Genomic DNA, 15,448 nt, shown 5'->3' with positions numbered 1-15,448 from the left:
AAGAGAGGCTCAAGCTGAGAGAACAACAAATATATTCAAGTACTAGCTGAGTTACGTAGAAAAAATGAATTGAAACATCATTCTGAAGTTGAAGCTGAGATATCTCCTGCTCCACATTATTTCTGCCCACTGCAGTAAAAAAGATCTCTCTTGCAAACAGCAATTCAAAAACATACAGGAAAACTCTTGGCTTAAAATCTAGTTTTCATTTTGTCTTCTCAGCCATTGATTGGGTGGGACAGAATGTTTACAATGAAAGGTATGTAATGTTTTCAATTTCAACACTGAGTAACTTCCACAGGAACCCAGGAAAATATAAATATATTAACAATATACATATTAAAAAAGGAATATATGCTTCTATAGAGGTTAGACATTTAATGTATTGGTATTCATTTAATGTTTGGTAAACCTGCATAAAGCACCAACCTCAAGAAAGACTCCAAAGTGGACACTGTAATACAAATCAGTTTTGCTTGTCGTTTCGGAAAACACAAAATAAGCAGAGAACCAAAACTATTTGAAGAACAAGCACATTTTCTGCATTACAGGAAAACAAGCAAGGAAGCACAACAAGCCTGTAACAAAGAATCACTTTAACGTTTTCAGAACAGATCTCACTGAGAAATGTTCAGCAGTGACCAATATGATAGCAGTTGCTGTACTTACATGTTCCTCTGGGTAAAAAGGCTGCTATTTGCTGCCAGTTTATTGGCCTCAGACAATTCCACTATTCTTTGCTCCAGTGACCTAATCTTTGAATCCATTGCATTGATCATCTGAAACAGAGCAACGTGCCTTTGAGACTGCACAACGAAAGTGATTTTAAAAGCAATGTTTAAAATTAAACAAACAAACAAGTCTCAGAATTTCCAGAAACAAAAATAAAAGAATATTGATCGAATAACCAAGAAAAATAGTATCACAGATATAGTCACTGGAGATGTTTGCTGCTGCTTTCCACTGCTTAAATATTAGGGAAAAACAACCATTATTTCGTCAGTGCACAAAATGAGTGGTATACAACAACTTATGCAGCCACTTTCAGAAAATATTCTTGAAGATTCCTTGTAAGAAAATCAACATCTTTTAAAATAGCTTTTAATCAGTACATTTCCTTCAAGACAGGAGCAATGAGAAACCTCTAACAAGATTATCTTGCTTAGAAATCACAGCCTCAAAAAGCTACTCTTCAAACACTTTGATTTCCAATTCAACTACACATACCGCCTTCTGTTCAGCCAGGACTTTACATTTCTCACGTGCTTCTTCTTCATGTCTTCTGAGCATATTCTCAAGTGCTTCCTTATCAGCAAGATCTTTCTTCATCTGATTTTCCAAAACCTAAATGAAGATATTTCTTTTGTCTAAATTATATCCGTTTCACTGGGCAGAGGGCAAGCAGAGAGAAAATCATCAAGAAAGACAGAATTTTTAAGGAATTCATCACATCTCAAGCAACATTAGACCCAGGATGCAATGGCATGAAACCCTGGAACAGCAAACTCCAAAAAAGAATGCTCCCTCAGCTACCTCGGAAGACTGAATTTAATGATGGTGTTTTATGAAGACATGAGACACTAAATAATAATAATAATGTATAATCTATGTTAAAGAAATATTCCAGGCTACTGCAACAGAAAACAAATTAAAAAACCCGTACCCCAGTGTGTAAAGCAGAGGAGGTAAAGAATTGTGCATCCTTTGGTTGCCCTAACAACATGGCTCAAAAGTGATTTTTAAGTTCTGTAAATATGCATGAGAACGTAACTGAGACCCCATGAATTCTTCAGGTCAGAGACACCTAATAGAAGAGCTAAGATTTCTTTTTGTGACACAAACACCTGTCATTAGGAATGGGACTGAAGTAAATTAACTGTCTTATTCTTCTCTCTTTCTTTTTTTTTTTTTTTTTAATAATAAGGTATGTGTGTTCTGTACACAAGTCCAGAATTTTAAATCGGTTGTTAAACTGAATGTCATTTCCTTCAAGGACAGTTTTCAAAGGCACAAAGAACTGTTATGGACATGACTCTTATTAGAACTTATTTAATCAGTATCTCTCAGGATACTCTTTAATGTCCCAGTTATAAACATTCAGTGTCTTGAAATGCTTTTATCTAGCTTCCTGATCTCCTACTAAACCCTATATCGTATGTTTCCATAAATCACCATCTCTCTGTCTCTCTTTCTTTTAACTTTTTTCCCAAGCCCTATCTTGTTCTCCAGTTTTTATGTCAGCATTTCTCCTTTCCCCAAGATCTACTTCTACTTCCTCTTGCTTTCTGTCACCCTCCTCTCATTACTGAACAAACATGCTCTGATCTGCCAGGAAATCTTCTTTCTTTTTTTTGTTTTCCCATCATGTTTCTCCCACAGAAATTCCTTCTTTCCTCTTAAATACTACATCCTCACATATTTAAGCTAAAATGTAAAAGTCAAGTCCTAGGTAAATGTAATAGAGAAAAATCGCTGAAAATAGATTATTTTTAGTAGAAACAAAGATCCTTACAAAATGCATTTACAGGCTGACGCACTGTAGGTTCTATAGAAAAATCCTTAACTACAGCACATACTCCCATTTCCCGATTTGTTTTTCCTAGTTTTAGATCGTGTCTATAATTCTATTTCTAACTGTATGTTAAAGTCTTATGCTACCCTGGAAAAGACAAAAACAAAGTGGGTGGTTTCTGTGGATTCTTGGCAGATGTTACAGCTCCAAGAAGATGGAAATTCAGAAACGCTCTATTATTTACTGAATTTAAAACTTGCAGGTAGGCTGTGTGAATACTCTTAAATAAATCAGAAAATCATCAGTAGGAACTGAAATCTTTTTCAGGATGATAGATCCAACACCATTAAGAAAGAATTATTTAGTCAGCAACAAACAAGTTACAATCAGCAACCGGTTTCTGTAATTCTGATTTCAAATGCCACCTGTTTTAATACAATGTTAAAAACAGATGAGGTATAATAACATGGACTAGAAGAAAAACTCACTCATATTTCACTAATCTCTCTGAACATTTCAGCAGCAGTAAGCAAGAAGGCAACTCATAAGACAAAGCAAAGCCTAAAGGCAACAGTTTTTCCCTGAACCCATTCTAACCACAAAAGCTTGTAGGAAGGTAAGAAGATATTTTACTTTGAGTTTTTCCTCATAGAATTGCTCCTTTTGTTTCAGCTGCAACTCCAGATGTTGTGCTGCGATCTGAGCCTCACGATGCTTTTCTTCCAGCTCCTAAAAGCAGCAGAGATTCATATTCAGACATAGAAATAGGTGTTCTGCATACGGGTTGCACAGGTATTGCATATTTGTTGTCATTTTTAAGACTCCCCACTATGAAAATCTCTGGACCATGTCTGTCATAGTTAAATGACATGAGAGCAGCATGTGATCAGTTTTAAGCCTTGCATATTGCTGCTGACCCATCCACTGCAAAGCCAACACACTGCTAAAGACAACGATTTCTACTTGCACAATAAGAATTTGTTTCCCAGTACCTTATTCCCAAAGACAGGCCAAGCATGTTTTATGAAAACAAGCGGTTATAAACACTTTATAGCCGCAGTGGCATCACAGGAAGTTCAGACCTATTTTTATCAAGGTCTCTCACTCGTTTTCTCACAGAAGGACTCAATAACGGGGTATTGCTGTCTCTGCTTTTCATTCTATATTCATAGAGTGGGAATAGTATTTACTTTGCCACATTTCTCAGATGAGTGTTGTCAGAATAACTGTTTATAAATTGCTTTGAAAATGAGAAGTACAGGATGCAGTACACATAGTAGATGGTACCAGAGTATTTTTAACCTCTTTACCTCACAGCTGATAGTTTTAGCTGTGCACAGTAAGGACTTAGATAATTCTGCATCTCCAAAATTAGCTATTTTAGTACGAGGAACATTCTGCTGTCTGCATATATTATTGGGGATTTATCTATAAACACCTTTCAACATGACACCTCACAAAAGCTGAGCTTAGAGCTTTATGCTCCTTCATTTTCATATTTGCCATCCTAACAATTTCTTTAGTACAACAGGCAGATCCAGGTCTGTCATTCACTACCACTGGGCTGACTGTTGCACAGACAAGTTCAGGTTTTGGGATGCATCCAGGTCTCCTGCCTACCCCCACTACTGCACAGCACAGGACAATTTCCTGATATTTCTACTCGAGCATTTTCCATATTCTCTCTTCCCTCCCTCATCCTGAGAGCATACTAAGACTTCCTCGCTCCAGTAATTGCAGTAGACCTCCTTTTCCAGAAGTGAAAATCAAAAAGGAGGTTCACCAAAAGTAGGTCATCTACAGTGCCTGGTACCCGACACTTCTGCAAGGAATGGAGATTGCTGCTTTTTGCAATTGAAATACGTCTCCCAGCAACAAGAAGGACAATTCACCTCCCCCGGAAGCCCACACGTTTCAGGTCCTGGCATAGAATCAGACAACCAGATCAGCAGCAGCTTCAAAGCTACCAGCATCAGACTGCTCATATTGTAGAAGATTCACCAGCTTCTGAAGTGGCACTTAACAGCCAGTGTGGGCTTAAAAGGTAATCTCTAACCGTTCCAGTTCTCACTGTTCCCTATGTAGCTGTAACTTTCAATTGTTATTAGCATCATAGCCATGATCTACAATTTCAAGTAGTATCTTCCCTAACTTATTTCTTACTTCTTATTTAATTCTCTACAGACAGATCAGCAAGTCTTATAAAGTATCACTGAAGGAGTCGTACAAAAAACCAATCCAACTTATTCAACGATTTCTACCTTATTCTATACAATTCTATTTAGTTTTATTCTGTATTGCCAGCTCCTTTGCTATCTTTCTGTTCTTTCTATACCAGGAAATGTCAGAAGTGTTTGAGGAGATCACCGTGAGGGAATGAAGAGTCCAGAAGTGGAGGAAAAAAAGGTATTACCCATGGCTCCCAAATCCGAGATGCAAGGGACTAGGAAAGACTGTCCAACATTCTGTCACAAGTCCATTGAAACTGTCTATGAGAACTGCTAAACATATCTCATGGAGTAAAACAATTAGTTAGGTATTTCTGCATTCCCTTCCAGATTTCCCTCCACAGAAAACCTAATTGAAACCAAGGAACAATCCCCATATATACAAAAGAGGCTTATGAAACTATTTGAAGTTTTCCACTATTTCTAAATGCAAAGTTGTCTCTGTGCCCCAGTAAAGCCATAGTCTCCTACTTAGCAGGATGCATTCATGTTATCAAAACAATTTGAAAGAAACACCACCACCAAAGACCTGATTCTACGTTTTCTTGAGACCCTTCAGACATTCTGATGCTAAAATTTGCCTGTGCAGCTATTACTCAGAACATGCATGGGTCATACTTGTCCAAACATGGTTCTTTTATATGTTTCCATTTGGCCTTCCTCAGGCCTGTCTATGCTCAGGATTACTACCAAGAAAAAGTAATACCTTTTTGTCCTTATCATATTAGTAACATAGAAAGAAATGCAAATTAACGTAATTGCTCCAAGATTATGCTGCTTCTCCCAGGGAAGTAAAAGTATAAGAAACACCTTCTGTTGGGTTCACTGTAGACTCAAGTACCAACTCACTATAAAGTCTTAATAGATTTAGCAAGGAGAGAAACAAGAAATTGCCAACAGAGCTACATGGGTGAAAATGGATTCTTGACAAATATTATCTTTGGAGAAGAACAGTTTAGATGACTTATTTCTTTCTGCTACAAGGTATAAGCACTTCAAGTAGACTTGACCTCTAAATTCCTTTTGCAATTTAGTTTAAAATCAATGCATTTATTATTGCAGCGTCCTGTACAGTATCCTGTTCTGAAACAAAACATTAGGTAATTAATTAAAATACTGATAAGTTTACTTTAAGGTGCTTCTACTTAGATTATTAGAATTTTATAGTCTTAAGATTACAGGTACAGGAGTTAGTTTGTAACTAAAGGTGCAAACAGAATTTGCAAACTTCAGGTTTTCCAGTATTATTGTATACAAAAGCAATCCCTTTACCCTTTATCCAACAATTTCCACTTTATTCAATGCAATTCTGTGTCTTCTCTTCCTTTTTTACTCCTTTCTTACCAACTCTTACCCTTCATCTTTCATTTTCACCTCTGCTCACCAGAATTTTTTCTGCCATCTGTTGAATCTGTTGAGATTTAGTCTGAATATCTTCCTTTAGACGGTTTTCTCTTCGTTCCACAGTCTCTAATCTCTTCACTTGATTCTCCAGAGAATGGCGCCGCTCCTGCATAGAGATTATTAACTGTTATTTAGGCTAACCAACTTTGCATTACCACAGAGCAATGAGCTGTCTTTTATATTTGAAAACCTCATCATGGCTCAAATCCCTCATCCTAACCACAAGTCCTTATTGGCTCCTCACTGAAAATAAAATCAGCCTCTCAGTAAGTTTTCCTCAAATTAATTAATTAAAACTTTAATTAATATAATTAATTAAAAATGAATTAATGTCTAATGTCTCTTTCTTATTAAGAGTTACTACAGGAATACAAGTTGTTTACAGTCATCCAGATGAGGGTTCCCGGACACATCCCAGTAACTAATTTATACTAGCTTGACATTCTCCATTCACCTCTGCTTCAAGCAATTTCTTCTTCATGCTTTCATTAGAATCCTCCCGATTTTGCAGTTTCTCTAACTCCTTCTCAGCTCTCTCCTTTGCTTGACGGATATTCTGGAGAAGTTCTGTTGCCTCTGAGCTAGCCTTCACAGCCTAGGTCCAAAGGAAAAAAGAAAAATTATAAGAAAAACACACATACAAAAACTGTGTCGAAGTTCATAACCTCAAGATGGTCAATGTGCTGTCCAAAATTGCTACAGAACTTTGGCCTAGTAGTCTAAAATTAAGACAGCCTACAAACATGTTCAGGAACCCAAATTCTAATTTCTGTTACCTAATTCTTTTCTGTTTCACAAAAAAAAAAAAAAAAAAAAAAAAAAAAAAAAAATCCAGATCTACATGTTTGTCTTGCTGTACTGCAATTTCTAGTTTTCACTGTGTATTAAGAAGTGTGCCCCTAAATTCAGTTCAAGTTTTTGCATAGGGCTCACAAAATATTCCTGCTAAAACATTAGGAAAATACCCTTTTGGCCTACTGATAATTGATAATAGAATTAACTGAAAGAGAAAAGGGGGATAAAACAAGTCTCCGTTGAAATATTAAAAATAACATTTCTAAATAGTTTTGACATCCCGTTCATATTTCAGACCACTAACCCTTGGAAATGCCCTTTCTGAGCAGCTGTCAAGGTGAGGATAAAGCTCTCTCGGTGAATTGTTATGCCAACCTCTTTCTTTTCTGCTAAAAGATACCCCCAAAAAGCATAACATCTAGAACAAACAGGTTCCCACATTGTTCTCACGGTGACTGATTGACCACAATTGCAAACATTATATCTAATGTACTTCCTTCAGCTTATATCACTGAAGTATTTTAATTCTGTTGTGAAGCCTTATCATTCAACCGTTTTACCATAAATAACTGAACTGGAAAGTGATTTTGCAATTAAAAGAGACTATGCTGGGAGACTAAATCAAATCCAACTTTTTTTTTTCTTTACACTAGTGAGCTAAAAAGATCTGAACACTTGTCTTCAGAAGCAAGGGACCAGTGCATTGCATACGGCACACCCAAGCTGGCCTTTCTAATTAGAATTTCTCTACACTACTCCAGTTCTGACTCAGCTTCATTTGTAAAAATAAACACTGTTGACATGTCTCAAGAACCAAAAGCATATTGAGAACACCAATGATTTCAGATACCAGTTCCCACTCCCTTTTCCTTATCATCCCCCATGCTATGACTAATTCTATTTTTGAGGATAAAACAAAGTGCATCCCTCCTCTGCATTAAGGTTTCACTGGAAAATCTCGTGGAAAATTCACTTTCACCACCCAGACATTACCTTTGTCAGCTTTTCCTGCAGCTCCTGGATTTTGGCCTGCTGCTCTGTGTTGATCTACAGTTAAATAGAAAGATTGGGGGGAAGGGAGGAAATGAGGACAGGAAAGGCGAGTGGTAAAACCAAACTGAGAAAATTCTCTTGACTTATGTATGATACCTTATTTATTTTAATTCACTTTCTAAAAATCTTTGTTTCTCCCTATAAATTCCAACACCCAAAATGTCCCTTGGCAAATCCGCTCCCATTTTATTAACCTCTGGTTGATTTCATATTTTGGTCACCAACTAGATTGTTCAATGTGACAGAGCTATACTCAGCATTATTTTTATTTTTTATTTGCTATTTTCTATTTATGAACAAAACTCTTATGTATCACTAACCCAACGCCAAATTCAGATTAAACATAATGGCCTGTCTTTGCCTAGCTTGACAGCACAACCCATTAAGCACAGGACACCAGAACGGAGCTTTATATCAAATCAGAAATAACAATGAATCACACCAAGAACAAAAAATCCAGAAAAAAAAAGGGGCCGGGTGTGTGTGTGCAGGGAGAGCAGGGGGAGGATGTGAGGCTGTGCATGTCACCGGCTAATCAAAGACATTCTTGGTTTCTGTGCATAATACAAAATACCCAGGAAGCAAACTCCAGGACATTAAAGTAGCATACCTTCTCTAATTTGCAATACAACTCTCCTGCTTCACTTTTTCCTTGATCTTTAACCTGTAACTTAAATATAAAATATATAAAAGTCTCAGGAAAAGCTTTAGTGCACTGGTTTTCTACCTAGGCATCACCTCATGCAAATTAAACACAAGCAGTTACACAAAGCATTAATTATGCTGTTTCAAGAGTACAACCGAAAGACTTTTTGCATTAGTTGTACAATGCCACACTAATCTTTAGAGAATTCACATACAACTTGTGTGTGTAAAATAACACTAGAAAAGTAAGCAAGTATCAATCCCCCCCTCCCACAAAGCCTTAAACTACCTTTTGCAATTTGTTGTGACATTCAGTAGCTTTACGTTTAAATTCTTCAGCTGCCATTCGGGACTCTCTTAACTCCGACTCATAAAGATCACTACGCCTGCGAGCTGAAATCAGATCCTCTTCTAATTGATTCATCATCAGCCTCATTTCTTCTACTTGAGCTTGATATTCCTGTGGTTGCAGCAGAAGGGTAGGAAAAGGCATTACATTTTATAGGCAACAGAAAATATATGGAACAGCAGATCGCAGAATGTACTGTTTGCCTGATTGCAAACAAGAAGTCCATATAAAAACATGTAGAAGAAAAAGAAAAGTGTTAAATAAAACAATGAGAGCTAAATAAAAAAATATCCACCGTGTTCTGGTTTGAGTCTTTCCATTTTCAAGCTAATACCTCATAGAAGTTAAAAACGTTGCCTTTTTGTGAGTGGCTTCACTATAGAAACACATTTATCTTCATAAAAGTGATTAAAATTATTTATATTTCTGATCTGTGAAACAGAAACGTGCCTTTGAGCTGATGTCTCTACTAAATGCACAGATACTCCCTCAAGATATATTTTCCTCAGGCTAATAACATGATAATTACCACAGATCTGCAGTGTTTGGATAAAAGAAAAGAGGAGAAGCAGAGGAGTAGCAAGTATACTGTAGCTCCTAGCCATAAGTTATTTTCTCTTGACAGAGTTAAAGAGGAATGTATTGTTCTGTATGGGAAACAACCTAAATCAAATACTAAGATTTGTCTAAAAGATAGTAAATAAATAAACAAACACATTTCCCATAGAAGGTATTTGTCTATATAGACAAAAATAACGATTTGCCATGCAGGACACTGCAAGAAAGGGCATTTGGATGGGGAAGGTGTGAGAAGAATGTTTGAATTGATCATCTCAGTTGCGACTGGGTACTCAAACTGAAACGAGCTCATGGGATTGCTTTTTATATCTTCATTGGAAACACAAGTCCAGTCAGTATATCTTTTTTTAAAATTACTCTAAGCAAAAAGTATTTTTATAAAGCTAAGAACGAGTAGAAAATAAGCACATCAGGAGCTAGGGAAAAAAAAAAAGATTTTGAAGAACTGACAGTGGGGGAGTCCACCTTTCTTTCTATTTTAATATCTTACAATATTCCTGACTACCCCCATATTCAAAAGACTAATTGTCTCGTGACAAACTCAAGTTTGTCATCACTCCTTCCAGACAGCCAGCTGCCTTCAACTAGATGAGTGATTGCTTCAACACTGACCCTAACGTCAGCCTGTGATTCTCTAGCAACACAAGGACCTTACGCTGCTGTTTAAAGAAGTCGGGCCTTTAACAGATAGCTTTACAGACCATTACAGGGAGCGTGGCAGAAGGGGTCTTAGGGTTATAATCCCCGAACTTGCTCTGATTCACGAGGCAAACAGGAATTCTCTCTTTCCAGACAGTCTCTCTATGGATGATCTTATTTTCTTGCTGGAAGCAATTAGAGCCTTTTTATATTAAGTGAGCTCAAATACATTAGCTCAAAATTTGCTTCACACAATTACATTTGTGAATGAAAGAGACAGAATAGCTTGAAGGAATACATGGTCTGCTCAGAAATCATTATTTGTGAAGACTCTTCCTAAAATACTCAACTTTTATATCAGCAAACACTTGACCAAAGAATTACAGGTATGACTACAGTTGCCAATGTGAAAATTAGTGTTTGGGAAGGCAGAAAAATGGAAAGGGAGAAAAGAGGAAAGCAGAGATAATAAGTAATATTTCAATTTTTCTTGCTTCTTGATGTTTTCAAGACCATCTTTGATCAGGTCAGAAAAAAAGGCTTCATCACTCACTGAAGACAGAACAATACCTCTTGAATATGCATTGGTCTCAGTTTTAAAACCACAAAAATGCATTTAAGCACGTACTAATGGACAGGCAAAGCTCAGGACGTCTACCTGAAGCAAAACAAGTCACGGTAGCCACGTACAAATGAACAGACCATATGAATAGACCTTTCTAAAACTATAAAGATTCTGACACGTTATAAGTTGATCCATTTGTTCAGGTCTTCACCAAGTAATTACCAGTTAATGTTGAGATTAAAATAAATAAATAAATAAATAGCCACAACACTCTTCAAGTATCCCAGTGAAGTTGAACCTACCGTCCTGCCCTGAAAACACCAAATGCTTAATTACTGCTTTTGAAGGTTCTGATGTGCTCTGAGTTTTAATGGTTCTCGAGAGCTTGGGGTTTTCAACACCAAAACTCTAAAGGACTCATCTATCTCACCCCCCATTTCCCCCAACATAAAAATAATGATCCATGTCTTTACTGGCCAAGATCCACCTGCCGGTATGAGTCAGCAAAAACATTTCTGCATATCTTGTTGCGGTGTTATTGCACACAGGTTTCAGATAGCTCACAAGATCCCCCAGATATGAAAGTCTACAACATATTACAGATCCATTTGTTGACCTAAGCAGCATTTTTATGTCATTATGAATCTTCACAAGATAAGTTAAAAGATTCCGGGACAAAATATTTGATTAAAAAGTACTTGCATTAGACTCATTTAACAAAGAAAAAATATACTGCTCAACGATCTATTGATATTTATGATTACCAAAAACATTCAACATTTCAACATTTAAAGCAATTTTGCTAATGAAGCACCAGAACACAGAGTGATGAGATTTAGATCCCTTGTATTACATAAAAGAACCATCCAGAAGAATGCTCTAGAAGTCTTTGGAGGCCTGCTCCATCCAGCGGGTTGTTTTTGCATTTCATTACTTTTTACATAAGTGTTGCTCTTATCTGGAGAATTATTACCAAGGTTTCTGGGCTTCCTTGTCTCAAACACTATGAAATTAGTCTGTTAACATTTGTAAAGTGCTTTGAAGATGAAAACCAGCAGATAATTGCAAGAATTGTTTGAACTCCATAGCAAATTTCAATTTCTTTTTCTTAATATAATGTGTTAATTTACAAAACTGAATGGGTTCTGTCTTGTAGATTATTTTTAATCCTAAAAGTGTCCACGTCTGCCACCATATTTTCATTTAATTTTGACATTTTCTTCCTTATGAACAACACTATGGATTAATGAATTTTCACCCTTCTTCTGGTGGGATAAAATTATGAATACCTTTGCAAATGAACAGAGTTATGAAAGGCACAGTTAGACACCACAGATGCTATTTTGAAAGACTACTAATTAAGCATTTTAAATGTCCAGATAAAGAAAAAAAATTCAAGGCTAGTTCAGTGCTTTCCAAGGTTATGATTTATGAACTTGTTTTGAAATCTATACAGCTTGACCATTTAAAGCTGACAGTTCATTTCTAATGCAGCACACTAGTAAAGCATTTCAGCTTTTCTCCTGAACTGCCTTTACAGACAAAGTACCTTCAGGACCAGGAAAAGAAAAACTGGAGGTTTGGAGTTTGTGCTTTCTTACGTAGCTTCCCATTTTGTTTAAAACACACAGACTGGGAGTCATTGCAGTTCACCAACATACAATGCAACCCTGACAACAGAGCTAGAATGTGCCAAGAGTGCCTATTTGTAGATAGCCACTCTACTCCCCAAAGAAGCAGGTCTACCTGTTCTTTGATCTCTTGCAGTTTTCGGCTCTGCTCTCTGATATCATGAAGTAGCTGTAGTGCCTTATCATCTTCCTGAGACACCTCCATCCGTGCCTGTTCCAGGCTTCGCTTTAAGCTCTGCAGAAAGTGAAATGTTCAAAATACAGTATTTTTTTTTTCAGATAGCTGTATAATAAAGACTTTTAACTATGAAAATTCCTCTTTGACCATAGAGAAGCATCAAAAAAAAGGCAGCAATGATGGAACCATAAAAAAATTCATGGCCAGCGTGTCTTTTATCTGGATAGAAGCAGCCCATTTTATAAACAGCATTTACTACACTGAAATCTTAGTTCAAATCTCTACTTCCTCACATCAGTTTGGAGACAGAAACCAAACAGAGATCACAAAAGGCATCTATTATTGACAGAATTTATCCATCTTTTATCCAGAACTATTAATTCACAACCTAGATACAATTCTTCATCTTCATGTTACTAACAACCTTGTCCATTTTTCTTGTTACTGTTAAGTGAGTTAAATCCTTTAAATCATCGTTAAACTTTTACAAAGGACAAAATTGCTTCAATATCTCACCACATACTTTACCTGCAAATTTCGACAGAGCAGTAGTCCTCCTAACAACTGTGTATTAATCTTCACCAGAAAGACACAAACTTAGTTTTATTTATTTACTTATCTGGCATAGGAAAATCACTCAACCCAGTTTTAAGACATGCTTCCCAACAAACAAACCCATCAGAAATGCTTCTCAATTCTCTGAAGCAGTGCATTATCTGGATTTTTGTTCTTGCTAGGAGAGAGGAAACAGACTAATAAATCCAACTTAAAATACAAAGACTATTAACTGGAATGAAAATACCCTCCCTGGAATCATGCCAGGACAACTGGGCAGACGTTCCCACTCCTGTGAAAAGTGCCAAATGATATTTGAAGATACGGTTTTAAAGCCTCATTTTTATATTGTATCTGAAAAATAGCAGCTGTCCTAGCATCATCCCTGACGTTATGCTGAGGAACTCGATCTGTCTGTACTCAGAATACCATGGCTTGAGGCAACACCTTCATTTCCTAATCATCTTATTTGCCCTTGAAGACGTCTGTCTAGGTACTGATTAGGCCCCATCCTCTTCTGGCTAAGAAACCCGTAAGAAGCCAAACCCAAGTATGCTCTAGCACAGCTAGTAAGACAAAAAAAATAGATATTTTCAGCAAGACCAGAACATTAGTTATTCCTGTACATTTTAAGCAAATAAGCATGAAACAGAGTTTGAATAAAATTATCAAACAAGCCTCTGCAAACAATTTAGCACTCCATTTTCAACAGAGAGCCTCTTGCTTATTATCTTCTCTCCATCAAGTACCCTGCTGAAACCATGATGGAATAGAAAGACAAAGACCACCAGATTTCAGGCCTTCAGAGGGGAAAGGACTGGTATAAGGGCTCACACTGCATTCTGTGATATATGTGGCCAGGTCCTGCTCCAGGAGGGATCGCTGGGTCTCAGAGGCTTTCAGTTCCACCTCCTTTTGGCTAAGTACAGCCTCCACCTCTGACACTCTCCGGTGCAACCGCGTCATTTCCTGCTCCATCTGCAATAAATATCAAGAGGTTATAAAGGGGTCTCCAAAAGCTTCGTTAATTGCTACTTTCAGAGCTCTGTTTGTCAGGAATTTGTCTCCAAGAGACCTCTAAGCTATATTTCTCCAAAAGGTGTTTAAATTCCAATACCATTGTCTCTGCTCCAGGAATGCACAGTTCTTCTTAAGGACAAGTAGTAAGTCTAAGTCACCCCATTCATTCAAGCTGCTTGTTCATATTCAGTCATTCTTCGAACCCCAGTTAGCAAAGAAGCCACAATCATTTTTCACCTGACTTGCAGAGATGGGTCACTTTAACCTTATCCCAAATCCATGCTGGACCAGGAGATGGTTTCCCCCCATCTCCTTGTCAGGAGCAAACGGTCAAATCCAGAACAGAGCGAGGAGAAAAGTAATTGAACTCTCATAAAAGTCTCAAACAAGCAGTGAGTTTCAAAAGACTCCACCAGATTCCCTTTATTGGAGCACAGCAACTGTTACAAGATGTTCACCATAACCAGTGACGTGACAGCAGTTATATAAGCAGAAGCTGATGAGTTAGGACGAGAGAACCTCAGAACAGTGCTGCTGTAATTGTGCATATGACGAAGAAGAGGCACGGCCTGCAGGAAGCAGCAGTCGTCCGTGTCACGCTGAGAAAAGGACTGTTTAAAATCCAGAGCCGCTTCTTGTTAAGATAAAAGGATCTAGAGCAACAGCATGGCCTAAATTCATCTCCCTTCGTACTGGACAGGAAGCCACCTCACTGAAGGAAAAGCACTTTGCCCACCACGAATCTGGATGATCAGCAGCATCTGACAGATCCCTGGACATACAGTGGTTGCAGATTCCTTGAGCAATGGAGACGGTCAACTGCATAAATAAATACCTTGTGACACTTGTCCTGTGCGTCTTGGAGTTCTTTGCTCTTGAGAAGAAGTTTCTTTTCCATGGAGCTGACCTTGATGGGAGAGTCCACACTTGAAAAAACAGATCTAAAAGAGCAAAGCCAAACAGCATGTGAGTATGGGCAAAAGGTGAAGAAATCTGCATTTATGCAGCCTTGGTAAAGTCATCGGACACTTACACAACAGTTAGAAGAAAGGTGCAGCAACCACATGCTAACAGCTGTCATTTCAGATCAAACATACCATAAGACCTGATGATACTATATCATTATTAAATAATCCATGCATACTTTAGTTAAATATTAATATTTTCCATCAGTCACTTATGTTAGAGCACTAAACAATAAATCAGAGCCACATTTTTCTATAACTCTTGCACAGATTTTTAAGTGTAACAGAAACAAAGCTTTACAGTCAATTTAACCATTTTGGAAGGATAAC

The 15,448-nt window shown here is 37.3% G+C and overlaps 1 protein-coding gene across 22 annotated transcripts in view; it reads right to left on the bottom strand.

Annotated features, from left to right (window-relative positions):
• The window catches only part of CIT (citron rho-interacting serine/threonine kinase), a 120,748-nt gene that overhangs the window by 33,426 nt on the left and 71,874 nt on the right, over positions 1 to 15,448 (bottom strand). For 18 of the 22 annotated variants that reach the window (XM_066978899.1, XM_066978898.1, XM_066978902.1 and 15 more), the window contains 11 exons: positions 14,989 to 15,094; positions 13,968 to 14,111; positions 12,516 to 12,635; positions 8,927 to 9,097; positions 8,603 to 8,662; positions 7,933 to 7,986; positions 6,599 to 6,739; positions 6,125 to 6,250; positions 3,146 to 3,241; positions 1,228 to 1,344; positions 670 to 779 (listed from right to left, as the gene is read on the bottom strand). In XM_066978899.1, the coding sequence (XP_066835000.1) occupies positions 670 to 779; positions 1,228 to 1,344; positions 3,146 to 3,241; positions 6,125 to 6,250; positions 6,599 to 6,739; positions 7,933 to 7,986; positions 8,603 to 8,662; positions 8,927 to 9,097; positions 12,516 to 12,635; positions 13,968 to 14,111; positions 14,989 to 15,094 (1,245 nt within the window). The remainder of the gene's footprint in view (positions 1 to 669; positions 780 to 1,227; positions 1,345 to 3,145; positions 3,242 to 6,124; positions 6,251 to 6,598; positions 6,740 to 7,932; positions 7,987 to 8,602; positions 8,663 to 8,926; positions 9,098 to 12,515; positions 12,636 to 13,967; positions 14,112 to 14,988; positions 15,095 to 15,448) is intronic. The other 4 variants (XM_048063835.2, XM_066978904.1, XM_048063846.2 and 1 more) reach the window with 1 other exon arrangement.

Source organism: Anser cygnoides, chromosome 17 (genome assembly GCF_040182565.1).
Source record: "Anser cygnoides isolate HZ-2024a breed goose chromosome 17, Taihu_goose_T2T_genome, whole genome shotgun sequence".
NCBI lineage: Eukaryota > Metazoa > Chordata > Aves > Anseriformes > Anatidae > Anser > Anser cygnoides.
The sequence above is the reverse complement of the archived record's forward strand: the minus strand, read 5'-3'. Positions and strand labels throughout refer to the sequence as shown.